The sequence below is a fragment of the Rattus rattus genome, chromosome 2 (genome assembly GCF_011064425.1).
Source record: "Rattus rattus isolate New Zealand chromosome 2, Rrattus_CSIRO_v1, whole genome shotgun sequence".
In the NCBI taxonomy this organism is placed as follows: Eukaryota; Metazoa; Chordata; class Mammalia; order Rodentia; family Muridae; genus Rattus; species Rattus rattus.
The window spans coordinates 170,138,198-170,165,730 of NC_046155.1; the positions used below are offsets into that span (position 1 = coordinate 170,138,198).

The window sequence follows — 27,533 nt, forward strand, 5'->3', positions numbered from 1 at the left end:
CGTCCCAGTCACCCCTGCCCCAGAGCCCCTGCTGTGAGCAGCTTCCGGATTCCCACCACATGGCTTCTGCCCCACCCTCCACCCCATCTGCTTTGATCCCGAACAGCTCTGTTCCATCCCCAGCTCAGACTTGGGGCTCCAGGATTTGGGCAACTTCCTAAGAACATCCTCCCTTGCCCCCATCAGTTGGATGTAAACTGTGCTGGCGATGCTAGTGACACCTGGGAAGGAACCTGGTTAGTCTGGTGCATATGATAAGCATTGATGCCTCCGCTCACTGACCAGACATGTGACATGATCGATCAGATCTATTTGGGGGACAGTGTTGAGTGGCACAGTTCCAACTCCCTGGCTCCAGTCAGTACAGAGCTACAGAGCCTGGGGGTGGGGGGTGGGGGGGATAATGGGGCAGCACAGAGGGCAAGCAGAACCCAGCAGAACCCAGAGTCTCCTAAGAGAGAAACAACTGCTTCAAACAAAGTCTCCTTTATTAAACTCATCTGTGTGCACACATGTGCACCCAGGCCTGTGCATACATGTGCACATGTGTATGCATGCACACAGGTGTACATTCAGGCCTGGGGCACCACCCCATAGAGCTGGTGGGGGAGTAACTTCTGCTTCTCATTACAACTGTAGATCCAGCGGGGCCGGACGAAGGCCAGGGAAGGATTTTCCATCAGGGCCTAGGGGACAGGGGTCCACTTGGGAATGTAATCAGAGGACAGAGGGAATGCCGAAGTTTGTTGGGGTTCTCCACCTCTGCCCCTCCAGGGCTCACCTCCTCAAAGTTGGGATCCCACTCCTGGGCCGTGATGACAAACTGGACCCGTTCGCTCATGTAGTCCTCGAGCTCACTGATGGGAGGGAGGGAGGAGGTGGGGGACTGTGAGCGGCCTGCCCACATGCTGGGTGGGGGGCACTGTCTGCTGGAGCACCTCCTTTTTAGCTCTCAGGCTGAGATTGCATTAAGACCATCCTTCAGTAGCCCTGCCTGTGCTTGAGGAGGCAAACTGTGACGAAGTGCCTGTCCAACGGACACTGTCCAATAGAGCCCGCTCCACTGCTCCATGCCCCGCCTCCCCCACCTCTTAAGATTTATTATATACAGTGTTCTGCCTGCACGTACGCCTGCAGGCCAGAAGAGGGCATCGGATCTCATTACAGATGGTTGTGAGCCACCATGTGGTTGCTGGGAATTGAACTCAGGACCTCTGGAAGAGCAGTCATCAGTGCTCTTAACCACTGAGTCGTCTCTCCAGCCCGTCTCTTCTTTTTAAAAAAATTTGATTCCACATTTTTTTAAAACTTCTGTCTAAATGTATACCTACATGCCAGTATAGGGCATCAGACTTCTTCATAGATGGTCCTGAGCCACCGTGTGGTTGCTGGGAACTGAACTTAGGACCTCTGGAAGAGCAGCCATGTCTCCCACTCTTCCTCTTTCTGGCTTGTTTGTTTGACTGGTTTGTTGTGTTTGTTTGTTTGTTTGTGAGCCTGGCTTTCAGTGTGACCTCTGCCCCTGCAGCTGCCTGTGAGACCTGCCCTTCTGTGCGGGGAGCCTCCAGGGCTACAAGCACAGTGGGCAGAGCTGGGCTGGGCTGCAGCTGTGTTCATGCTGCTGGGCGCACTGAGGTCATCCTCCCACAGCCCACACCCTCTGTCGCGTTGCCAGCCTGCAACTGTACCCACCCCATCCCACAACTGACCCATTGAAAGCTGTCACATATCGGATGAGCTTCCTCCTCTCATCCCCTGGGAACTCGCCGTACAGGAAGAAGTGCTTGCCCTGGAAGAAGTCTGCAGGAGAGAGGGAAGAGGCAGACCATGAGGCACTGGCCAAGCTCCTGAGCACTGAGAAGAAGAGGGAGAGAGCGGCACCTTAGCCAGGATGAGATGCTCAGAGGTGAGGGCCATGACTAATAAATTCTCATCTAGCACCCATCGAGGCCACCAGGAAGCTCCTGCCTGCCTCTGCCTGGTGCTGAGCAGTAGCTGGAACACACAGCCAGGCTCTTATGGTCTTGGCCCAGACAGGCCTAGGGCGGCCACCACTTCACCTCAGCTGGTTCTCACACTGGCCTCTGCGCTGTTTTCTTCCCATTTGCATACGATGTCCCAGGTCACCATTCACACCCTCATTTGGGGTTCACAATACTTTCCTGACATTGCCTACAAGCCTGAGAAACGGCTCCTGCAGTGATCCTGACCCCCACTGCCCGGTTGTGACTGCTCTTTTCTCTCCTGCATTCCTCACTCTCCATTCTTTTTTGAAAAAGGGTTTACTCAGTAGCCAGACTGCCCTTGAACTTGTGATCTTTCTGCCTTGACCTCCCAAGTACTGGGATTATAGGCAAGAACCACCATAGCAGAGTCTCCTCCACCCCAGGAGGCTCAGACACCCTTCCACAGCCCCCGTCTTGCTGCTTTAATATCTGAGGAGCTCTCTGGGAGGCAGGGTGTGCCGGCACACGTGTAATCTAAGAACCTGGGAGGCTGAGGCAGAAGGAAAGCCACAGACTTAAGACTAGCCTGGGCTACCTGAGACCCTGTCTCAACAAGACAGAACAGGAAAGAACCATGCTGGATAGCACATGCAAACACAGAGTTAGCTTAACGTTGTGAGTCATGGGTGCAAACATACGATGTGCCCAGCACTCAGGTGTCCAGGGCCAGCCAGGCTGAGGACAGAGCTGAGCTTAGGGGTGAGATGGGGACTCCTGAATCACTGGTCAGCAAATGAGGTTGTTCACACTGGGAAGGTCACCAGAGCAAGGTCACACACAGGAGCTTGCCAGAGCAGGAAGCTGCCAGCAGGCGTGAAGTGGGAGTCACAAGAAAGGAAGCAGGTAGTGTATGACACAGCAGAGACCCAGGGGATCGAGGGGACATGTCAGAGTCAGGATGCCCAACCTGGGAGCTCTGGAATTGGCAGGTCAGCCTCTGAGGGAGCCTCGCTGTCTGTGTTCTCATCTGTGGAGCCTGCATACGGGTCCTCGCCATTCTCCTCTGGGGCTGGGGGCTGCCTTTGCTCCCTCTGCTTGGCCACCCTGGATGATCAAGAGTTGTGGAGGGTGAACACTCAGGGAGCAGACCCCCACAGCAAGGTCAGGCCAACCTACCCCTTCAATCCTACCTACCTCCTCAGTTCATCTTCGGTGTCCCCGGAATCTTCCGCCCCATTGTCCCGTCCTTCTGCCAGTAGCAACCCAGTCAACAGGCTTGTTTCTGGGGACATCTGGTAACTCCCCTCCCAGGATGGCACCCAAGAGTATAGCCGGGGCCTGTGAACTCAACCTTAGTTGCTCTCTCAATCCAGTTTTCAGGACACACAGTGGCCCTCTCCTCCACTCCTTCACCTTCACATAGCTCTCCCTCCTCAGATCCACACCAGCCCTGCCCCCAAACCCAGGGCTCAAGGCCCCAGTTCTCCTCCCTCAGACCCAGGGGTCCAGGCCCCAGCCTTCCTCCCTCAGACATAGAGTATAGACCTCTCCCTCAGATTCTAACCTGACTGTTCCCCATCAGTGTCACTATTGTCCTGGGGTCGTGGTGATGCTGCTTTGGTCTCTTCTGGGGTTGGTGGCCTTGAGGGTGAGCTGGGTCCTGCTGCCTGGGTCTTGGCTTTGGGCTGAGGCCGCTGAGGAAGGAGGGCTGGGTGAGGTCGGGGCAGTGGTCAGCCAGCAGGGGGCAAAAGGGAGAGGCTGAGGTAGCTCAGCAGAGCCTGGTTGGCACCCAGCACTCCCTCCTGGCACCGCAGGGGCATCAGACCTTCCGGGGAAGCTTGGGAGCTTCATCTTCACCGCTCTCACTGTGAGAGTCCCCCTCGTCCTCACTGCTGGATCCAAGGCCTGCCATGAGGTACCTAGGGAAGGAACTGGGCCTTAGACAGAGAACCAAGAAGTCCAAGGGAGGTGGGCATAGAGAAGGAATCCCACTCCTGCTGCCCTCTGACACCTCCCAGCTCCAGGCCAGGCAGTGCAGCCAGCCCAGGCTCTCCCCTCACAGGGAAGGTCTGCACCACTTACAAGACATAGAGCAATGGGAGGTGGTCTACTCTGAGAATCAAAGGAGAATGTCAAGCAACAGGGAAAGTTCTCAAATGCAAATCTGGGGTCTCTGCATCTGTACACTCAACCAATCACAGATCTGTGTGGTATTCAACATTCACAGACTTCTTCTGCCCATTATCCCCTAAACACCATGGTGTGAGGATTTACATGGTATTTGCAGTGCTGGTTTTAAACCACAGAATGATTCAAAACATCTGAGAGGACCCTGGCCTAGTGGGCAGGTCTATAATCTCAACTATTCAAGAGGCTGAGAGGCAGGATTGCCTGGGAACAGAGTGAACTGAAGTCCAGCCTGAGCAATTTAGTAAGACCCTCCCTCCTCAAAACCAAAACCAAAAAGGCTAGGGATAGTAGTACAGTGGTAGAGCCCCTGCCTAGAATCCTCCAGTGAGGGGCTGGGGGCGTGGCTCAGTGGTAGAGCCCCTGCCTAGAATCCTCCAGTGAGGGGCTGGGGGCGTGGCTCAGTGGTAGAGCCCCTGCCTAGAATCCCCTAGGGAGGGGCTGGGGGCGTGGCTTAGCATGTGGGAAGCCTTGGGTTCAGTTCTCAGACACACAAATATGTGAGGCTAGAGAGATGGTCAATGTCTAAGAGCTTGTGCTGTTGAGAAAACCCACATGTGGTTCCCAGGACCCACATCAGGGAATAGCTCACAACTGCCTCTAACTCTAGGGGATTTGACACAATTGTCCTCCTCATGTACTTGAACACACATGCGAATCACCACATAGACAGACAGACAGACAGACACACACACATACACACACACACACACACATAATTTAAAGAACAATAAATCTTTTTTAAATTTGTGGAAAGAATGCAGTTTTTGTAAATACCATTTTGTATGAGCACCTTGTGCATATGCATATTTAAAGATTTTTTATTTTACATGTATGAATCTTTTTCCTGCATCATGTGTGTCTATGCATCATGTATGTGCTTGGTACCTACAATGGCCAGAAGTCATCAGACACTGAGACTGAAGTTACAGATGGTTCAGAGTAGCCATGTGGGTGCTGGATATTGAGCCCAGGTCTTCTAAAAGAACAACCAATGCTCTTAACCACTGAGCCATCTCTCCATCCTCAACCATCTTCAGATTTCTGACTCTTGGTACTGTGTGTGTGTGTGTGTGTGCGCGCGCACATGCGCGTGCGCACATGTGCGTGTGAGCCCCTACCGTGGCACACTAGCTAACTATCCTTACACACCTCAGGGAGTAAACGAGCCCCCTGACGCCCTCCTCACATCTGTTCAGGATGATCCCAGTACTGAGGCTGGACAAGTAGCTTCCAGGGAGCCGAGGAATGCAAACACGCTGTGGAGTCCCTGCCTCTTCCAGGTCAGCTGACCAATCCATGCCAGGGTTAGCCCTACTTATGGAAGGCAGATCTCTCGCTTGGATGGAGCTGGCTTTCTCCAGCTGAGTCCTCCACAGCGCCCTCTGTCGGCAGCCAATGGTTCCTCCACCTTCCACTGCATCAAGGAGATGCACAGCTGCCCGTCCCTGCTGGTTCTGTAGCCCAGCATGCCCTCTGCTGGTCTGCTACACATGCTTCTCATCCTGCAAGACTCTCCCTCACTGCAGCCCTCCTGAGCTCCTGGAAGCTGGGTTCTAACACTTCTGACCCTCACTGAAGTGAGCACAAGGTTCAACACCAGGGTCCTCATCTCAGTCACAGCTCTGCCTGGCACCCAAAGGATGCTTCAAGATCAGTTCTGAGACTCCTGTCCACCTCTGCACAGACACAACCCAGTGTCCTTTCAATTCTGCACAAAGCAGATGTCGTTACAAAATCTGGTGACTCACGCAGGCAAGTTACACCCCACCTGCAGGCCCTGACCCTGTCTCTGCAAACAGCGACGGTAGCTGGAAACCACCTGAGCTTGCGGAGCAGGCCCCAGGCCCCAGGCCCCAGGCCCCAGGCTCCTCATTGCGAGCCCCGGGCTGAGAGGCAGGTGTGTGTGCGTGCGGCCTCACCTCCGGGAGGGCAGCCGGCGCCGCATGCGGTAACAGTCCAGCACCCACTCTTTACGAACAATACGGCCTCCGAGGCCCAGCACCTGGCTGTACTTGGGAGTGTTGGCAAAGGCACAGCTGGGGGAGCAAAACAGGAATGTCAGACACGATCTGATGGACAAATGAGACAGGGTGAGGGGGAGACAGAAAAGAGATGGAGCTAAGGAGGGAGGCAGAAAGCAGAGAACTAAGGGGGCAAAGAGGTGGGGGTCAGGGGGGCACAAGGAAGCAGGGAGGAAGGAAGGGTAGCAGGACAGGGACAGATGAAGCAAGAGAGGGCATGGGGTCAGAGCAGCGCAGGGAACCGTGTGGTAGGTCAGAGGCCTACATGAGGTGTGTGCTGTCGGGGGTCCAGTCTGGCCGATACTTGGCCCCCAGCTCCAGGGCCTTGTCCCGGAGCTCTGAACGGAAGGGGTTCTGGAAGCCACTGAGCACCACCACCACCCCCTGCAGGATCTTGCCAAGCTCCTGGGGTCCAGCGCGAGCTCCCCTAGGCTCTGTGCCTTCTCCCCGGGGCTTCCCTGGGACAGCTTTCTGTGCTGGGGTAGAGGCTGGAGCTGCAGCTGGGGTACAGCTAGGAACAGGCACTGGGGAGCCAAAGAACAGAAATTCAGTTGGTACTGATCGCCCCAGCTCTCGCAGGGAACCAGGCTTTCCGCCCCCTTCTTAGATGGCAGGTTCAAGACCAGAGCCCTTCCCTTATGACACACAAGCCCGGGTCACTACAGAATCAAGGAACCCAGCTTGCTTACACTTGGGTTTCTTGGGGGCGGGTGGCCCTGCTGAGGGTTTGCTCGGAGGAGAAGGCTTCTTATCTTCTAGACCCAAGTCCAGTTTCCTCTTCCCTTTGGGAGGCTCCTGAAGCTGAGGAGGTAGGGATGGGTTGGCTTCTGGCTTTCCTCATTCTCCACTGCCCCAAGGTCTGACGCTCTCACCTTGGAAGAGCTGCCCCCAACCTTGGGGACTGGAGAGGCTGAGGAGGCCGCACTAGAGGCCTGCAGTGTAGCCGCTGCATAGCTGGGTCCTGCCGGGTCACTTGCAGAGGCTATGGAAGGACACATTGGACTGGGTCAGAGGGCAGGGCCACAGTCACCTCAGCTCCCATCTACCAGGTACCAAGTCACTCTGCATGCAGAAGTGACCCAGGAGTCTAGACTGTGCCCTGACTCAGCCACCCAGGCCTAGCCCTCCTTCCTGCACAGCCTCCTCCCCAGATCAGAGACCTGGCCGTGCCTCGGCTCTCAGGTTTGCTTTTGAGACGAGGAAGGCATCCCACAGCCTAGGCTAAACTCAGATTTTCTCCCTACCCATGGAGAACCTTACATGTCTGATCCTCCTGCCTCATCTCCCCGGTGCTGAGATTTCAGGATTGGGCCTGGGAGCTGAACCCAAGGCTCTACGCTAAGTGAGTAACGCCATCCCCAGTGCCTCGCGTCCCTCGTGCACCTGAAGACGCCTTGTTGATCCGATTGAAGAAGAGCGCCCCTGGCCTCAGGGAGTTGGCACTGTCATCCTCCTCTTTCACACGGAACTGGCCGAGCTTGGTCACTGTCACCTTCTAAGGTCCCGCAAGGTCAGTGTTTGGCAAGGCTGCTGGCAGGCAGGGGTGGAGAGGCAGGGGTGGAGAGGCAGGGAGAGGCTCTGGCGGGTAACAGGCACAACTTACCTGAGATGGAGCCTCCGCCTCATCTTTGTCTGGGGGGCTGTGAAACTTCACAAAACTCAGGCCGTAGGGTGAGTCCTGGAACACAGGGGAGGGCGTGAGGGTGTCTGCGTAGGACAGAGCTAGGCTCTCATGCCCCTTCACTTAGGGAAGCCCTTTCTGGTTGAAGCTGGTGCCCAGTGAGCATGGCGGTGATGCTGTCATTAAACCTCACTGAGCCCTGACTGTGGACCAAAGTCAGGGCTCACCCCTCAACCCGCACTGCTCTTTGACCCTCACTGCCAATGGCAGGCAGCAAGTCCACTCTTGCATGCCCAGTCTCTGTCTGGAACACTTCTGGAATATACACTACCCAGGGCTCTTTGCTCCTCTACCATCTGGATGCCTGAGTTCCTGGCCCCAGTACCATAATAACAGTGATATTATGTATGACATTAACAGAGCCCGACGGCCTCGACTCACCCTGACACTCCCCTCAGACCCCCACTTGCCCTGGGCATGCCTCAGCTTCCACACCAGGTACCTTGCTGTATGGCTGGCTGCACACGATTTTAACTCGGTCCCAGCGCTTCTCCGCTGCTGCCCGGACTAACTTGTCAGGTCCAAAAATTCGAACACGGTTGGGATTCGAGCCACTTCGGCTCTCAGATGGGGACATGAAAGAGGAGGTGACCAGAAGGACCTAGGTAGAAGACAGTGTAAGGAATGAAGGCCATAGCTAGATGACACCACCTAGGAGTGGGCAAGAGGGGGAAGTCAACAGACCTGCCCTTTGTTATGTCTGCTGTGTATGGCGGCTGCGCATGGGTGTGTGGACATGTGTGCCATGTGTGGGTGTCCTGTGGAGGCTGGGAAGGCCTGGGTATCCTCACTGCTCTCCGCCTTACTCTGACTTTAGACAATGGCTGCCATGACAGATTGTTTTCAATTGTTCTCAGACAATATCCACACGTGTATGCAATCTATTTTCATCATATTCGCCCACCCTTCCTTGACCCTCTCTGACTCCCTGGGGACCCCTTTTTCTTCCCAACAAGCTCTCCTGATTCTGTGTCTTGTTATGGTCTGCTGAGTTTAACGGGGCTGTTTGCATGATGTGGGGTTGTCCCCAGACATCCGATTTCACTTCTGAGTAGTGGGATCACCAGGCCGCACGCAGTCCAGACGAATTTCCACTTAAAATCAGGCAGTGCAGAGGACCACGTGCCCTAAGGGACTGTCCCAGCAGAGGTGTCTCAGTGAGAGGCACAGCACTCAAGTGCCCTATGGACATGCACGGTTGAGGCAGCTCAAAGGCCAGGAGAGTTACAGGACCAGAAACGAGATCAAATCCAAAGATGGAGCACAGCAGCGTCAAGTATTCAGGTCCCTAGTGCCTCCCTGCCTACACCCACAGGCTGGGGCGGCTCTGTGGAGACAGCTTGGGTGCCTTACCAGGCTCTGTCGGCAGGAGGAGCTACAGAGGCTGCACGCTGTAAGCCTGGCCCGTCTGCAGACACTGGGAGCATCACCCCAGCTTCTCCTGATGCAGAGGAACCCAGTTTTCAGATCCCATACTAGCCCCTCTCTTGGGGACACCAGCAGTAGAAAGGGAAGGGCACACCTGCTCAGCCCAGTGACCCTTCCACACTGTGACAGAGGTTTCCCTCATTCCTACCTGCCTTCTGTTCCTCACCCCAGTGGGGACAGCAGCCCCCAGTCTTACAGTAACAGTTGGTAACTGCATTCCTATATAAAATTCAGGCCACAAGATAATGTGCACGTTCTCTCGCTCCAGGGGATGGCAGGGCCACCACAGAACTGGGAGAAAGCAGGAGGCAAGACATGGGCTCCACCATGGAAGATTCTGAGACCCTTGGCACCTGGTAGGGAGCTGGGGAAGGCGGCAGCCACACAAGCTAAGGCAGGGGAGTGTCTCTCTGGGCAGCTGTGGACCGGCTGCTTGTCTCAGCCTCCCAGAGACAATTCTCTCTGGAGAAGTGCAAAGGGCTGTGTTCCTCTGCAGGACTCTGTGTGAGACCTCACGGGAGCAGCACAGCTAGGACGGCTCAGCAGGTAAAGGAGCCTGAGGACCTGACGTCCTTCCCTGGAACCCGCACAGTAGAAGGAGAGATCGACTCCTGAAAGTTGTTCTCCAGCCTCCACATATACGTGACAACACACACACATGCACGCACGCACGCACACGCACACGCACGCACACTAAACAAACAAGTAAATGTAATTTATGAGAGAATTCACTAGCTATCTAAAACCCACAGTGACTGTCTGACCTGGGACAACCGTCCCCTGGAAAGGCACTTTTCCAAGCAGCCCTACAGTGTGCTCCACTAGGGACCCGAGGCAGGGAGATTAAACACTTGAGTTCCATCTAGGCTACTTAGTGCAGCCATGTCTTAATGAACTAAATAACCCAGGTGGGGTGGTTCCTAACTGCAATCTTAGCACTGGCTGGAGGGTAAGAGTCTGTCCCAATAACGGCAATAATAATAGTAAGAGGAAGAAGAAAGAAACGATAAATATACCTACAAGCATACAGCTGCCATGGGGCCCAGAACCCACAGACCACAAACCGCGTCAGGAAGGCTGCATATACTCGCGCCCTCAAACATACAGCGGGCATGCTTAAGAGTAGCTCAAGAAAATAAGTGGAGATGCAAAAAAAAGAAAATAAGTGGAGATGCTGCAGATGAAGGAACAAACGGCCACCAGAGCTGACCACGGAGTTCTGAGCCACGAAAAAGCAAGCCCCACCCCTCTGCCAGCAGTTGGACCATGATACGGCTTTGGCCAATCAGATAGAACACAAAGGCTGCTGGGGGTGGAGCGGGGTGTGAAAGCCAGGTTTGGGGGACAGGGGGAATGGGTCTATAGTTCTAATACTCGGGAGGCTGAGGCAAGATCACAAGTTCAAGGCCAGTCTGAGCTACAGAGCGAGAGGGAGGGGAGAGGGTGTAGCTTAGTTAGTGTTTGCTCAAGCCCTGTACAGCAAGCAAAACTGGACATGGTGCCAAACCCTCGAAATCCAAGTACTTAGGGGGCGGAGGCAGGAGGATCAGAGCGCACGGCCACCCTTAACAGCAGACCTAGGCTCTAGGTCAGTGAAGGGGAGACTGGGGAGCCAGTGTGGAGGCTTGTCCCTGCAAGCCTGTCCCTGCAAGCCTGTCCCTAGCACGTGTGGGATGCTGGCAGGAGGGTCGGCACGCAGGGCCAGACTTAATAACAGGTAACTTTGGTCTACATAAGACCTTTCCTCAAAAAAACCCCTGGGAGGGGCAGAGCATGCAGGGAAGGGGAGGAGAAAACAGGAAGGGAGGGAGGGAGGGGGAGGCAAATCAAGGCCACGGTATTTCTCTCAAGCCACTTGCTGCTTCTGAAGCTACTGATGGTAAATGGAGCAGCAGCACCCACTTCTGACAGAACAGTGTTTCCTGATGCTGTAAGCAACGTTCAGTTAGGCTGGCCTCATTTATTTCATCCCTTTCCTAACTGACATACTGCAAAATTTACAAGATTAGAAAATAAAAGCCTTTTACTATGGTTAAAAAAAAAAACCAACAATACACCTCTTGGTGCTCAGCTGTGATTATTAAAAAGAAACAACAACAACAAAATCATACAGAACAGAAATCACTCACTGGTCTCTGTTTCACTTCTTACAAAGGGACAGAACCACAGGGCTGGATTTTGCATGGTGCATGTGTGTGTACACAACTAAGAGCTGGGAGCTGTTACCAACACTAAGTGGCAGGAAGCCCCAAATGTCTTGTCTTATTCACTGTAAAGGAAAAAAACCACTCTGGTTGTGACACTGCCTTTATGCTTCAAGTTAACCTTTACTCTCTAGTCTAGGCTACGTGAAACTCTTTTATACAATTTCTTGTACTGGAGATGAAAGCTAAACTTTCAAACACGCTAGGCAGGGGCTCTACCACTGAGCCACGCCCCCAGCCCCTCACTGGGGGATTCTAGGCAGGGGCTCTACCACTGAGCCACGCCCCCAGCCCCTCACTGGGGGATTCTAGGCAGGGGTGTAGAGGCTGGTTCTGATGCTTTGATCAAGAATCTGTGTTTTCACACTGAAGGTCCTTGCTCCCAACTGGAATTTATTCTATCAACAAAGATGTCAGTAGTCAATGGCTGAGGACAGGGGAGGACACTGAGAGTTGCTCACACAGAGACACAGAGAGAATCAGGGGATTAGGAGAGAGGAAGAAGGGAACACAGTAGTGGCAGGAGAAAAGCCAAGCAGCTTTTCCAGGGAAGTGGCCTCTGAGACCACATTCCCAGTCCACAAGTTATTTCCAACCGAGTGTCTGTGACTTTGTCTATAATGAGAAGCAGGAATGCCACGGAGTTGGAGGCACTCACACAGAATGGACAAGTGCTGCTCAGGAACAGCCTTGGCTCACACTGAAGACTTCAAAGCAAGCATCACGCCCACGTGGAGCTATAGCCTCAACCCACACCCCGTTTTTCTTTTGTTTCTAATTTTGAAACTTTTGGCCAGGTTGCTAGCCTCAAGCGTTCTATGTAGTACCCTAAACTGGTCTTGACTTGTAAACTCCTTCTCCGTCTGCAGAGCAGCTCGCATTACCGCCAAGCCTGTCTTCCTTTGCATGATGGAATAGTGGAGAAAAAGCATTGTTGGTTTGCAGGAAGCAGTGCTGCTGCTGCACACTCTGGACTTGACCTGGAGGAGGTGGGCACCCTGACCACCATCCACCCTGACCACCACCCCTGACCACCATCCACCCTGACCACCACCCCCCTGACCACCCCCCACCAACTGCCCACCCTGACTGCCCACCCTGACCACCACCCCCCCTGACCACCCACACCAACTGCCCACCCTGACTGCCCACCCCTGACTGCCCACCCTGACTGCCCACCCCTGACCGCCCACCCTGACCACCACCCACCCTGACCACCCCACCAACTGCCAGCCCTGACCGCCCCACCTGACTGCCCACCCTGACCACCCCCACCCTGACCACCCACCAACTGCCCACCCTGACTGCCCACCCCTGACCACCCTCACCCCTGACCGCCCACCCTGCTTGCCCACCCCGACCTGCTTGTTTTTCCCTGTCTTTGCTCTTCCAGCTGTCTCTAGTTCCTGAGTGGAAAGTGAGCATTTTAGGCCCCTGAGCTTAGCCGAAGTGTAATTTGTCACAGCAGCCAAAGGCCTGAGTACAGCTGTTTCCAGACTCTGGGAAAAAACGCCCGAGCTGCCACGTCACCTTCCAGATAGGCAAATACCGAGTAAACGCTCACATGCAAGAAGGAACAGTTTAGCTAAATATCCTGTCTTTGGTATTATGAAGTATTTCCAATCTATGTTTTGTAAAGAGAAGCAAGTAGATTTTTGTTTTATGGACATAAGTACACTGTCACTGTCCTCAGACACACCAGAAGAGGGCCTTAGATCCCATTACAGGTGGCTGTGAGCCACCATGTGGTTGCTGGGAATTGAACTCAGGACCTCTGGAAGAGCAGTCAGTGTTCTTAACTGCTGAGCCATCTCTCCAGACTGAGAAGCAAGTAATTTTTAAAGATTTTCTCATTGTAATTATGTGTATGTGTGTCTATGTGCAGGTATGTGCGTTTGAGTGTAGGTGCCTGTGTGCCTATGGAACTAGAAGTGTGGTATCCCTCAGAGCTGGGGCTGCAGATGGTTGTGAGCTGCCTGACCCCTGTGCTAGGAAGTGACTCGGGTCACTTAAGAATGAGCAAAACTCACTCTTAAGGGCTGAGCTAGCTCTCTAGCTCTGTAAAGAGCTGTTTTGGACTAATACCAAAATCTTTTGACTTAGCATATCATTTTGAGAATAAAAGTGGTTTGGATACAGGCAACCTCATTCTGCAAAATAGATCTTATAGAGCAGAAAACAGCACCTGATAAAATTCTAGGCAAGTGGCACAGGTAGGGACGTGACTCAGTGGCAGCGTCCTCTCTAACATGTAACCATTTCCAGGGTGAGAAAAAGAAACGAAATTCAACACAGACAGGTGGGTATGTAGCCCAGGCCTTCAATCCCAAGGCGTCCGGAGTCGAGGAAGGACTGAGCTTATGGGCAACCCAGCCTACAGACCAAGGTCAACACTCATGAAAAGAGCTCCCAACCCCAGCACTCAGGAAGATCTCTGTGAGTTCGAGGCCAGCCTGTTCTACACAGGGAATTCCAAGACAGCCAGAGCTACATAGTGAGACCCTCTCTTTAAAAAACAAGCAAAAAACTCCATAAACTGGGAACAAATAAGAACTTCCTCAGTTTAAAAACAAAACAAAACACCCTACAGCAGTGGCTCTCAGCCTTCCTAAGGTTCCTCATGTTGTGGTGACCTCAACCATAAAATTATTTTCATTGCTACTCTATAACTGTAATTTCACTACTGTTATGATGTCAATATCTGTTTTCTGATGGTTTTCTGGAGTCTTGGTCGTTCAAACCCCAAAGAGTTGGCAGTCCAGAGATTAAGAACCCACCCTACAGGCATCGTCCTATTTAACAGTGAAAGACACAACGCTCCCTCTAAGGCCGGGAAGACGACAAGGGGTCTGCATCTGCCCCTTGAACCTGACAGTGCCCGGCAGGACGGAGGGAGGGAAAGGCAGCGCACAGCTGTAATGGCAGCACTTAGTCAGACAGGGTGGGAGGATCAGGGAGTTAAGACCAGTCTGAGCTGCATGGTGAGTTCAAACCTATGTGGGCCAAGTGAGACCCTATCTTTAAAAAAAATAAAATAAAATAAAAAGGGAGCGGGGGACAAAACATACAGAACACCCTCTTTATTCTCAACAGGCACAGCTGTGCAGTGAAGACCAAGGCTGGTGCAGCCTCACATCTAGAAGGCTTGGCCCCGGCGCCCCTCACACACACGCACTTTAATCCTCACTGGCTTAGGCTTAGACCTGTTAGGCGCATCACGGTGAGCTTAGTTTTCACCGCCACCACTTCACTGGAGAACCCGCTAACACTCTGAGCTACGGTGTCCTCCGCCAGTCCATGAGCCAGGCTGGACAGAGCACACCTAGAGCCCCAGCTTCCTCAAAGGCTGAGGCAGGAGAACTGCTTGCGTCTAGGAGTGAACACCAGCCTGGGCAAAGATCAAAGACCCATCTCAAGGAAAAAATTAAAGTATCAGTCAGAAGGGGCTGTATTTTGTCTCAAGTAGATCACCAGAGTCATGACAACGTGGAACCCCAGGTCCTGGGCCATGCCCTAAGCTGCAATTGAACTTTACAACAAGTGAGGGCCTCTTGTTCCTTGCTTGACCACAATGCAGGCAGCCCGTCTCCCCTGATGATGAGGCTAACACCCCACGCCCGCTCTGTCCCCTCAGCACGCCCAGGACTCTCCGGAAGGCAGCTGGGTGGCTCACATCCACGCTCAGGTAACCACAGCTGGCGGCTGCTGAGGTGGGGGTTGATGATGGAGATGCGGGGTGTCCCAACCCTGCTTACCTCGTAGTCCTGTTCACCCGCCGTGGCCCCTCCAGCCGAGCTGCCCACCAGCACCTCCACGAAGGCCGACCCATCGTTCCCAATGTCCACGCTGTGGATCCGTTCCTCCTTCTCCAACTGTGGGGCAGAGAGAAGCTGCTGAGTGCTTGGTTCTCCCCTGGGCCTGCTGGACTGCCACAGCCCCTGGAATGTCACCTGTGTGTCAGTGGGGACTGGAACGGAGTAGTGAGCAGTCATTCTGTCTCTGACAGGCTGCCCAGGACATGACAGTGACAAATCACTGAAGGAACGCACTATGCACCGGCCTCGCCAACAGACATCCCCACCGTGGGACACTCCCACACTGGTCAGTCCGCTCCCTGTCATGGAGCTCTCCTTGGCGGCAAGAGGCAAAGACAGTTAGGGGCAAGCTGTCACACAAAGGACACACAACTACAGAAGTTCCTGGACAAACTAAGGCACGCCCGGGTTTTCTGGTTCTCATACCACCGAGTCCTGCATTTGAACCCAGCTCTGCCTCACACTGGCTGTGCGCCCGCCCTCACAACCTCCTGGAGAACCCCCTGGAGCCTCTACCTCTTCGTCTATAAAACAGGGCTCATCGAATCAAGAATCACCGCAGAACTAACAAGGCTGAAGGCCAGGGCACACAGAAGGAGCTGTCAACAGGCAGCGAATGTTGGTGACTCCTGTGACATTGCTCTCCCTGAAAAAGATGAAGGAAGGCAAAGCTGGGGCTTGGTGTCGCACACGTGTAACCCAGCATTTGGGAAGTGAGGTCAGGAGAATCAGAAGTTTCAAGCCACCCGTAGCTACACAGCAAACCGGAGGCTAATCAGGATCACATGAGCCTCTGTCTCAAACATAAGAGAAAAGGAAAAAGAAATCAAAAAAGATGATAGCTGTAAGGAATAGACTAACAGTACAGAGGTGGTGTGTGTGTGTGTGTGTGTGTGTGTGTGTGTGTGTGTGTGTGTGTGTGTGTGTGTGTGTATTCGCATGTAGTGTGCATGCTTGTGTATTCACGTCTGGGTGCATGTGGAGGCCAGAGGTTGATGTCAGGTGTCTGCCCCAGTGGCCCTCCACTTTATTTCTTGAGGCAGTCTCTCCAGGGATTCCCTCTCTGCCTCGGGGGCACTGGGATCTCAGGCAGGCTACCCATGCCCACCCAGCTTTCATGTGGGTGCTGGGGACCCCAGCTCTGGTCCTCCCTCATTACACACTGAGCCATCCCCAGGTTCAGAAATGCTGTATTTCTAACTGGGGCAAGGGTTGATGTCTAGGCTTGAGATTCCTTTTTTTTTTTTTTTTTTAAAGATTTATTCATTTATAATATGTAAGTACACTGTAGCTGTCTTCAGATGCACCAGAAGAGGGCATCGGATCTCTTTACAGATGGTAACTCTATGTTCCAGTGTGGACGCAGTTTTGTTAAGTTTATTATAATAACAAAAAAGGCTTAAATTGAGGCAATTTTTTTCAAGATTTATTTATGAATATGACTGCTCTATTTGCATGTAAGCCTGTATGTCAGAAGAGGGCATCAGACAGAAGAGATCCCATATGGTTGTGAGCCACCATGTGTTTGCTGGGAATTGAACTCAGAACTTCTGAAAGAGAAGCCAGTGCTCTTAGCCGCTGAGCCATCTCTCCAGCCCCCAAATTAAGGCAATGTAAAAACACACTGATGGGTATATCAGAGAGGTGGGTCGAAAAGGGGGGAACCGTTTTATAGGCCCAAGCTGCTATCTGATAATATTCTTAGCACTCTTGGTGGAGGTGTTAGTTCAGATAGAGTGTGGCAAGGAATGGCTGTTCCTGAAGCTCAAACCAGTCCAAGAGGAGGCGATCGGCCTCTGAAGCTACGGACCCCACTCTTGCCACAACAACGGAGTTCTAACCAGCCTACCAGTCTCTGCAGACGCAACATCTTTGCAGGGATTTTTGTTCAAAAGACACACTCAAGTAAAAATACATAAAAATGTACTAAAAGGACCTGAGACATGGACCCTCGAAGTTCTGAGCACACGCTGCTCTTACACGGGAACTGAACTCAGTTCCCAGCACCCACGTCAGGCTGCCCACACCCACCTGTGACTCTGGTCCTAGGGAATCTGGCCTGCTCTTTTAGCCTCCCTGCGCATAAGCATGCAGACACATATATACGCATGAATAAAAATTACTCTTTCAAAAATGTAATAAAAATGTTTTAAGCGTATCTTTTGCTCAGCTAAGGATTTTAGAACTAAAAATAAATGAGCAAAAAGAGTGAAGCCAATTTTAGCATTCATTTAGATAAGAAACAAAACACTATATAGAACCCAGAAGCCGCTACAATTGGAGGCGACTGCAATGAATCCGTTGTACATTCCAGAAAGGTCGGGCAGGACTGGAGTCATTTCTCTGAGACAGCTTGACGACTGCCATCCGGCCAAAATGTGAAGTTGTACTTTCTTTTTCTTTCTTAAGTTTATTTATTACTTGTGTATGTCCATTTTGCCTGGACATATGCCTATGTCCCATCTGCTTTCCTGGCCCTGTAGAGGCTGAGAGGAGATTATCAGAACCTCTGGAACTAGAGGACCTTCTGTGTGGGTGCTGGGAGTCAAACCCTGGTCCTCTATAAGAACAACACGTGCTTATAACTGCTGAGCCAGGGCTGGAGAGATGGCTCAGTGGTTAAGAGCACTGACTGCTCTTCCAGAGGTCCTGAGTTCAATTCCCAGCAACCACATGGTGGCTCACAACCATCTGTAATGGGATCTGATGCCCTCTTCTGGTGTGTCTGAAGACAGCTACGGTGTATGCACATATATAAAATAAATAAAATCTTTAAAAATATAACTGCTGAACCAACTCTCCAGCCTCCCCCGCCCCATTTCACTCTTTGAGACTTGGCCACTGTAGTCCAGGCTACACACAATCCAAAGGCTGGGATCACGAGCACAGGCTGCCACACTTGGCCCCATTCTCACATGCTTAGTTGTAGTTTTTTTTTTTTTTTTTTTATTTATTTTATGAGTACACTGTAGCTGTCTTCAGACACACCAGAAGAGGGCATCAGATCTCATTACAGATAGTTGTGAGCCACCATGTGGTTGCTGGGAATTGAACTCAGGACCTCTGGAAGAGCAGTCAGTGCTCTTAACCACTGAGCCATCTCTCCAGCCCCTAGATGTAGTTTTTTTTGGCGTGTGTGCGCGAGTGTGTATGCGTGTGTTGTCACTTAATAACCAGGCACACCGTAAATTATGGGGATCCCCCTGGCTTCACCTTCCAGGAGCTAGAATTGCAGCAGGAGACTCTTTGCCCGGTCCCTGTTTCCCTTTGACAGGAGTTGTTTTGTCAGTGCTGGCCTAGAAAAGCCTCAGGCTTCCTACTGAAACTATTATCCAGGAACAGAAGCATTAGCTGATACAGGCTCATTATTCATTGAAAGAAAGAGCTATTTATGAAGACGCCACTCACCAAAGGACCTGGGGCTCCAGCCTGAGGCTGAGGACACAGAAAGGTGTGTGGGTGTGAGGCAATCAGGACAGGCAATGCCAAGTGTCCAGTCTGTGGCTCTTTAACAGAGCCCTAGGTTGAGGGGCTATTACAGCCCTCAAAGATGTCTGGGCTTCAGTTGTGGCTCGGTTGGAGTGCTCACCTAGGAGGCAGGAAGCCCTGAGTTCGATCCCCAGCCATGGGTAATTGCATACTGAATGAAGCACACCTGTCATTTCGGCACTCCCAAGTGGAGGCAGTGAAATGTGAAAAACACATGCGCTCAAGCCTGACCTGGTTCAATCTGGCTCAAACGGAGATCAGCCTGACACGCAGGTATGCACAACACTTTACAGGAACCTTCGCTCACCCGCCATTGTTCTGCTTCAGTGATGCTAGGGTGGGACAGCTGTGCCTTATTCTTATTAAAAGTTCATATCCTGTCATGCTCACCAACAGCCACCATAGCTGCATCATTGGGCCCTGCCAGACTTGTGGCTGTTTCATTTCTAAGCGCCCTGCTCACTCAGCTGGTGACCCGCCTCCTTACCCATGTAGTCACAAGTCGTGGGGCTCAATAGAAACCTCATAGTTTTCCCTGGTGGCCTTAAGTGAGAGCAGCCTGGCTATAACAGCAAGAGGTCAGAGTTCAAGGTCAGAGCTGCAGAGATGGCTCAGTAGCTAGAGCTCTTTAGACCCACAAGAGGTTCACAACATCCTGTAACTCCAGGTCCTGAGGGACCCAATGCCTCTGGCTTCTGCGCTAAAACACACTGATCCCTTGTACACATATTTAAAATAAATCTTTTTTTTTTTTTAACAAAAACAAATTTTTAACTGCCTATGTACTTCCCCTCAACATGGCCCCCCTCTGCTCTGGGACCATCTGCTCTGCTCTCCCTTCTGCTCTATCAGACCAGTCAGGGCACCACAGCTCCATGGCAGGAAGGAGCCTTGATTTGAGCAAAGTGGTCTGTGTTCAAATCCATCCCTGCCATTTCTAAACTACAGCCAACATTTCCAAGGGGCAGTTTACTCAGGTGAGAAAGGGGAGTCCGGGGTGTCCCTCCACAGGAAGCGAAGATGTTCCAAAGTCACAAGGGCGGCCAGCTGGGCCTGTAACCCCAGCGATGGCAGGTAAGGTAAAGGCAGGAGAGTGCAGAGGTCACAGCCTGCATGAGCCACAGATCGAGTTCAAGGGCAGGAGTAACTTGGCAAGACTCTGCCTCGGAGAGAGGGGTCTGGGATGTGGGTCAATGGCAGAGTGCCTGTCTGGCCTGCACAGGACCCTGGTTCAATACTCGGCACCAGAAAAAAAAGCAAAACGGAGTGCTCAGTCTGTAACGGGAGACAATGCCGAGCAGCTCCTCCACCCGGGATCTAAGTGCAGGTGCTGCAATCAGATGAGCAGGAAGTGGGTACGGCACAACTGTGTAGCAAAGCCCAGGGGAGACAGCCACTGCTTACAGGACTTGTTCCCGGGCCCGCAGCACTACTGCCTGGAGGGAATGCAGGCTGGCGTGGATGCTGCTGGATGCTGAGCCCAGACAACACCCTGTGTGCTCAATCCTTCTTCTCCAGTTACATCTCCTACCTTATATCCAACAAGGCTGAGGCCTCCTGTCCAGGGCCTTTGCACCTGCCACCCCAGAATCCGGAACACACTTCACACCTTACACCTCCCTCCCTGCTCAAGCCTTCTTTCTGACCTAGATCCAGATGTCAATGCCTCGGACCAAACAAAGGAGCATTTCCCACAAGGGGCCCCTCTATTCCTTAGCCTGGTTTATCTCTCCACGACTATGGAGCCATACCTGTGGCTCCAACTTGTATGTAAAAATGTAAAAAAGATTTCCTCCCCCAACACTGGGTCTCGTGGATCCCAGGATAGCCTCAAACTTTCTATATAAGCAACAAGGTTCCAACTTTGGATCCCATCCCCTTCTCTTCCCAGGTTAATGCAATGTCAGGGATTGAACTCAGAATACCATGTATGCGAGGCACGCCACATAGCACGTGGGCAGCACAGACAGCCCGGGTGTTCTACACGTGCACGCTTGTTCGTATTTTTTTAATTTTCCTATGCTCACATGGTACATGATACTGAGCAGCCACAGAGGCCAGGCAAGGCTCTGAGAGTTGGCTAGTCAGAGAGCTGTCCTGTGTGCAGTAGTTAAAAGAAAGGAGGGGCTGCAGAAAAGGCTCAGTAAGGAGAGTGATGGCCTAGAATGTAGGACGCAGGAGCAGGAGGTCACAAGGAGCTCCAGGCCAGTCTGAGGTACGGAGTAAGACCCTGTCTCAGAATGACACCAGCAACACCAGTAACAGACATCAGGACAGCGGTGCACACCAGCAAGCTCAGCACTCTGCAGGGGAAGCAGGAGGATCACCAGGCAAGGCCAGCCTGAGCTACACACACAGTGAATGTCTTTTCCAAAACACTGAAGAGCTGGTTGGGGGTGTGGCTCAGTATGAGCCCCAGCCTAGAATCCCCCCAGCTGGGGGCGTGGAGTGGGCCCCAGCTGGGAGCGTGGCTCAGTGTAGAGCCCCTGCCTAGAATCCCCTAGTGAGGGGCTGGGGGCGTGGCTCAGCAGGTAAAAGCACTAGGTCTTCCTGAGGACCCAGGCTTGATGCCCAGCACCCACACAACACCTCACAATCACCTGTAACTCCAGTTGCAGGGGATTTGATGCCCTCCTCTAGCCTCTAGCATATGCACTAACACGCATGCAGACAAATACCCATACACATTAAACAAAAAGTCTGTCAGGTTGGGTGGTCTGTGCCTTTAATCCAAGCATTCAGAAAACAGAGGCAGGAAAATCTGTGAGTCCAAGGCCAGCTTGGTCTACATAGTGAGTTCTAAACTGGCCAGAGTTACATAGGACCCTGTCTCAAAACAAAACAAGGGGGGCTGCAGAGATGGCTCAGTGGTTAAGAGCACTGGCTTCCAGTGCAGAGCTCTTCCAGAGGTCCCAAGTTCAATTCCCAGCACCCACATGGTAGCTCACAACTGTCTGCTCCACAGCATCCAATGCCCTCTTCTGCTGTGCAGATGTGCATAAATAAATAAATCTTTAAAATTAAGAAAAAAAGGGGTTGGGGATTTAGCGCAGTGGTAGGGGGCTTGCCTAGGAAGGGCAAGGCCCTGGGTTCGGGCCCCAGCCCCGGAAAAAAAAAAAAAAAAAAAAAAAAAGGGAAATCACAGCAACTATAGTGGCTCATACCTGAACCCCTTGATGCAGGGGTCACAGAGTTGCAGCCAGCCTGAGCTGTATTATTCAATGAGACCCTGTCTCAAACAACAATGACAAAAGGAAGCACTATGATGTGTCCCATCACACTGCTGACACTCGGGTGACACACCAGTGTTCCGACTGGACCTATCCCAGCGTCCCCTCCAGGCCGGGTGGGGCTGGAAGCAGGTGACCACTGGGTACAGAGTAGCCATGGCTGACAAAGAGGCGTGTGGAGCTGACACAAGCAGAGGGCTGAGCCCTGTGTGGCAATCCAGTGTTGTGTAACAGTGTTTAAAGAACACACAGGGAAATGGGTGAGCACACAAGAGTCCACTGTCTTGGTGTCCAGAAATCTCTCCCTTGTTGTCACTGAAAGGGAACCAAAGTTAACACTGGACGAACTCAGTTGCCCACAAACTGGCCAGTGCCAAATGCAACTGGATTTTCCTAGGGGGTCTCTGATGTGATGGGCTCTGCTTCTGAGTCTGGCCCTACTGTGTGTTCTCAACAAGAGTAGGAGCATATCTTTCCTCTGCAGAGGCCCTGGCGAAGCCCTGGTCCTACCCTGCTCTCCGACCTCCTTGACCTACCTTCCATGTGCCCGATGGACAAAGCCCGCCGACCTCTCTGTCCCTTCCATGTGGCTGAACATTCTCCTTTGTTCAGAGTCACCCGACTCCAGGCTGCAGTCTGGCGGAGTGAGCAGGGACCCTGGCTTGAAACCCTCTCGTAGAGGATTGGGGTTTGGTTCCAGCACCCACACAGCTCACACCCCCATTCCTAACTCCAGTTCCAGGGGATCCAATGCCCTCGTCTGACCTCGAAAGCACCATACACGCACATCATGATGTACACGCATACACATTGAATAAATCTTTTTTTTTTTAAATGGGGGTGGGGTGTGGTTTGAGACAGAGTCTCACTAAGTAGCCCTGGCTATTAGAGACCTCACTCTGTGGACTAGGCTGGCCTAGAATTCACAGATATCCATCTGCTTCTGCCTCCCGGGTGCTTGAATTAAAGGTGTGCACCACCATACTCAACTAAAAGTAATTTTCAAAAAAGTCATCAGACCCCATATTTAAATAAAAACCTGACCACACCATCTCCGGCTAGACACACTACTCTCCCTGCCCCACTTCCTCCACAGCATTCATGGCCACCACCTGATACAGGGTCCATTCACTGCGCCTCTGTCAGCCTTTCTATGCTGGAGAGTCGCGTGCAGCCCAGGCTGACCTCGAACTTGCTGTGTAGCAGATGACCTTTAACTTCTGACCCTCCTGCTCCTGAGGACCAGGATGACAGACTGAAAGTACTATTCCCAGTTTAGGGGTGTTGGAGTTCAAACCCCAGACTTGGGGTATGCCAGGCAAGCCTTCTCTAGTCCAGCAACACCCCCAGCGTCAGGTATGAAAACGCTCATCACAGCTGCCCACGGCTGTCCAGACCCAGGACCACAGAGTGTCCACGAAAAGCAAGCGCTTAGACGCACACTTGTGGAATAAGTGAATGAGGGAACAGATGATGCTACTCTAGACCCTTGACCTTAGCCACAAAGCTAGGAAGTGATGCACGAACTCCTCCAAGTACCGCCTTCTACATCACTGTCTCCAGGTTCGCATTTGACCTCTATTTTCTTTTGTGTTTAAAACCTTCGTTTTTACATATATGGGTATTTTGCCTCTCAGAGGCTAGAAAGGACACCTGATCCCTTGGATTTGTAGTTACAAAGGTTACAAACCACCGTGTGGACGCTGGGAATCAAACCCAGGTCCTCTGAAGGAGCAGCCTGTGTTCTTACCCACTGAGCATCTCTCCAGCGGACATGGATTTAATTGATGTGCATAGATGGAAGTCAGAGGACAAGCTTTGTGGGTCAGTTCTCTCTTTCTACCAAGTGGAGTCCAATGACAGAACTTAGGCTGTCGGGCTTGGTCACGAGGACCCTCCCCCACTGAGCCGCCTCAGGATCCGTGGATGTGGCTTTTGGTTCCCACCACTCTTACAGAACTGAACGTCACTTCCCACAGTGGGGGTGGGGAGGGGTGGTCGGTGGGGGTCACCTGATGCTGCTCAAGGCAGGAAGAACCAGCATCCCATAATGAAATCACCAATCCTCCCATTATTCCAACTCCCACATGTACACAGAGCACTTCTGCAGACATTGTGTCACCAGGTTTTAACAACCGCCCCAGCCTTGGGTGTCTTTACTTTCAATGGGTATGTTTAGAGAAATTAAAAACATTTGCCTGAGGTCAGAGTGAGTAAGAGCTAGGATTTGAATCCAGACCCTCAAACTAAATGCTTAGCAACCTGGTTCCCACACAGTTTAAAAGACAGGTGCTAGGTTTCATAATTTCTCTGGGCCTCGGTTTCCTTATCTGTAAAATGGGGATAATGACAGTCTGTAGGTCACAAGGCTTTACAAGGACAGAATGAATCAAGCCATGTGAGGTGTGAAGGCTGCTGACTGGCAGGTTATAATGGTAAATAATGTTAGTTTTCATTCCCAGTCTCTGATTAGGGATTTAAAAAAATGCACGAACACCTAAAATTGGCCAGAAAATGTTATGGATTCATGTTTCTTTGTTTAAAAAAAAAACAAAAAAACAAAAAAAAACCACTCTATAGTCCTTAAAACATTCTGTCACCCAGAAGCAAGAAAGAAGTCAAGAATAAGTTGAGTAGATAAGGTCAACCTTGTTTGTCCCCACCAAAGTCCTCCACTCAGAACTCAATAATGTGGCTAACACCAAGGAAAGTCAGTGTGTGTGAGCTGGGCACAGTGACCCACACTGGGACTGCAGCATTCAGGGAGGAGGGGAAGAAGAGGTCAGTGGGTATAACTGTGGCGGCTGGGGGTTGTAGCTCAGTGGTGCATATAAATACAAAGCAGGCTGAGTTGTCAAAAGCAACCACCCTTCAGTGTGTACTGAGTCTCAGCACTGCCATTTGTGAGAGGCAACCAAGGCCTTTATGGTAGGGACACTCAGAAAATCATGGGACCAACACCCAACTGGCAATGGGCAGGTGCTTAAAAGCATCTAATTTTCTTCTCCCACTGATTTTCCTTAAAGATACACTTTTTATTGTTTTTAATACGTGTATGGAGGGAGGGTGTAGCCCCAGAGGCCAGAGGTATCAGATCCTCTAAAGCTAGGCTTATAGGCTGTTGTAAGCCATCAGACACGCATGCTAAGAACTGAATTCAGTCTTCTGGGAGACTGGCTTGCACTCTCAACCACTGGGCCATCTCTCTAGATCCTTCCTCAAATTTCTGTATCTGTCAGAAACTACCCCCACCCCCCTAAGCTTCTCTATGTAGCCCTGGCTGATCTAGAACTCACTCTGTAGACCAGGATGGCCTCAAACTCAGAGATCCACCAACTTACACCTCAGGAGTGCTGGGATTAAAGGTGTGCAGCACCACCTTAAAATAAATGAAAAAGCAGTCAGAAAGATGTCAGTCAGAACCAGGGACATGGCTCAATTAGTAACCTCTTGCCTAGCCCGCACAGTAGTGAGTGAGTGTGTGTGTGTGCTGTGAGATAAGTGGGGGTAAAGCAAACAGACAGATGCTAGGCACAATGGTATCCACTTGGAATTCCTCTGCTCCAGAAGGACAGAGGAGGATCAGAAGTTCAAGATTAGCTTCAATTTAAGAAAAATTTAAAAAGGCAGTAGGATAGGGTGACACACACCTTTAATCCCAGCACTGTGGAGGCAGAGGCAGGAGGATCTCTGTAAGTTGGAGACCAGCCTGGTTTATAGAGTGAGTTCTAGGATGGCCAGGACTCTGTAGAGAGACCCTATCTCACAAACAAAACAATAAAACCAATCAAACAAAACTTCCCCTCCCTGCATGTTTCATCCATTTATTATCTGAGATACTAGGAATGGAGCCAAGGGTCTGACATGTTCCAGGCAAGCCTGTACCACTGAGCTGTCTGCCTACTCCTATGTTAATAGTCCTCTGGGGATAGTGACTTTTAAATTTTGAGACTGTTCTAAGTTGTCCAGGCTAGCCTTAAACTTGTGATCCCTATCTCAACTTCTGAAGCAACTAGGATTACAGGCCGGGGCCATCAGCCCCTCCATGTTTGCCTTCTTGACAAGGAAACTGATTTATGGAGATACTCTTCATATCCACCAAGGACACAGGAAACAGTAATAGTTGACACTGTCCCAGCTGATAAAACTGAGGCCCAGAGGAAGAATCAACCTACTCAGGGGCACCCACCGATTCCTGGGGGCACAGGGATTTTAAAGCCCATTTTCCACCCAAATTAGCTAAGCATGCTCTCTTTACCACAGAAAAGAAAAGGACTCAACCGACAGTCAGCTGGCAATGGAATGTGAGTTGGGGTCTCACAGCCCCGGGGGGATGAGGAAGTGGGAGAGGGCAGCATCACCTGTAGGACCACAGAGATGGTCTTCTCTCCTGCCTTGGCTGACCGCCACTTCCGGTAAGTGTCAGCCTTGAGAAGGTTTTCGGCACGATGGGTCTGCAGACAAGGGTGGAAAGGAAAGGTGTTCTTTAAATAAAGCTTATTTTAAACATATATACATAAAATTTTTGAATTTTTTTTTTTTTTTTTTTTTTTTTTTGGAGCTGGGGACCGACCCCAGGGCCTTGCGTTTGTTAAGCAAGTGTTCTACCACTGAGCTAAATCCCCACCCCCCAAATTTTTGAATTTTTAAACTCCGACTCCACACTTCACGCCAGTCCCAACACACACACCTACACACACACACCTACACACACTCCCACCACACACACCAACACACACTCACAACACACACACACACCTGCCTCGAGCTTTTCTTCACAGTTAGGACTTCCCAGGGCTCCCCTTTTTCCTTACTCTCCACAGTGGCCCAAACTTCCCTAATTGCCGGTCTCTCTCGGAATGCACGTCCAGCCTCTGGAAACCCCACCCGCGGCGCCCCTCAGAATCCCACGGAAGTTCTCTCTTTGCGCTTCCAAAGTCCTCAAACCTCCCTAAGGAAGCCCCTGTCTCCCCGGCGCTCCCACGGCAGCCCCTCACCGAGTCCTGGCTGCTGCAGGACACGACGTGGCGGAGGCTGATCTCCGGCATGTCCACGCCCGTGGACGCCCGACCGACCAAATAATGAAGAAGAAGAAGGGTTCTAGCTCCGGGGGACCCCCGGAGAAGGTGGGGGGGGTGCGCGCCCTGCACGGGACTCAGTGCGCAAGCGCGAGAGGCTCGGTCCTTTCAAACCGCGGCGCGCCGGTGCGCACGTCGACAGTGCGCATGCTCGGTTAGGCCTCTGCTCGAGCCAGGCGCCAGGTCCCCTTAGCAACAAGCGTTCCCCCCCACTCCGGCCCCGCCTCTCTCTGATTCCACCACTCTCAGGCCTCGCTGCCGGAGAACGTGAAAATATGGAGACTCGGCTTCCTGGGAGCCTAGCAACAGAAGCGGCCTCAGTGATTGGGTCCCACGGGAAATTTGCCCTGTTCATTGGACCGCGGGGTCACCAATCAAACAGAAGCCTTACTTAGAAACGCTGAAGCTAAGCTGAGAGTTCCCCAAAGCTTGCATCCTGCTTGAAATAAGA

The 27,533-nt window shown here is 52.0% G+C and overlaps 1 protein-coding gene across 1 annotated transcript; it reads right to left on the reverse strand.

The window, feature by feature from the left end:
- Nucleotides 1-470: 470 nt before the first annotated feature.
- Xrcc1 (X-ray repair cross complementing 1) lies at nucleotides 471-27,191 on the reverse strand. The gene is made up of 17 exons (XM_032894214.1): nucleotides 27,002-27,191; nucleotides 26,366-26,458; nucleotides 15,226-15,342; nucleotides 8,281-8,439; nucleotides 7,761-7,835; nucleotides 7,541-7,652; nucleotides 7,030-7,139; nucleotides 6,847-6,958; nucleotides 6,423-6,681; nucleotides 6,056-6,172; nucleotides 3,772-3,865; nucleotides 3,511-3,640; nucleotides 3,141-3,195; nucleotides 2,914-3,050; nucleotides 1,710-1,800; nucleotides 782-857; nucleotides 471-686 (listed from the first exon to the last, which is right to left on the reverse strand). The coding sequence occupies exons 1-17, from the start codon at nucleotides 27,050-27,052 to the stop codon at nucleotides 573-575; spliced, it is 1,902 nt and encodes a 633-aa protein (XP_032750105.1). The 5' UTR covers nucleotides 27,053-27,191; the 3' UTR covers nucleotides 471-572.
- Nucleotides 27,192-27,533: the final 342 nt, after the last annotated feature.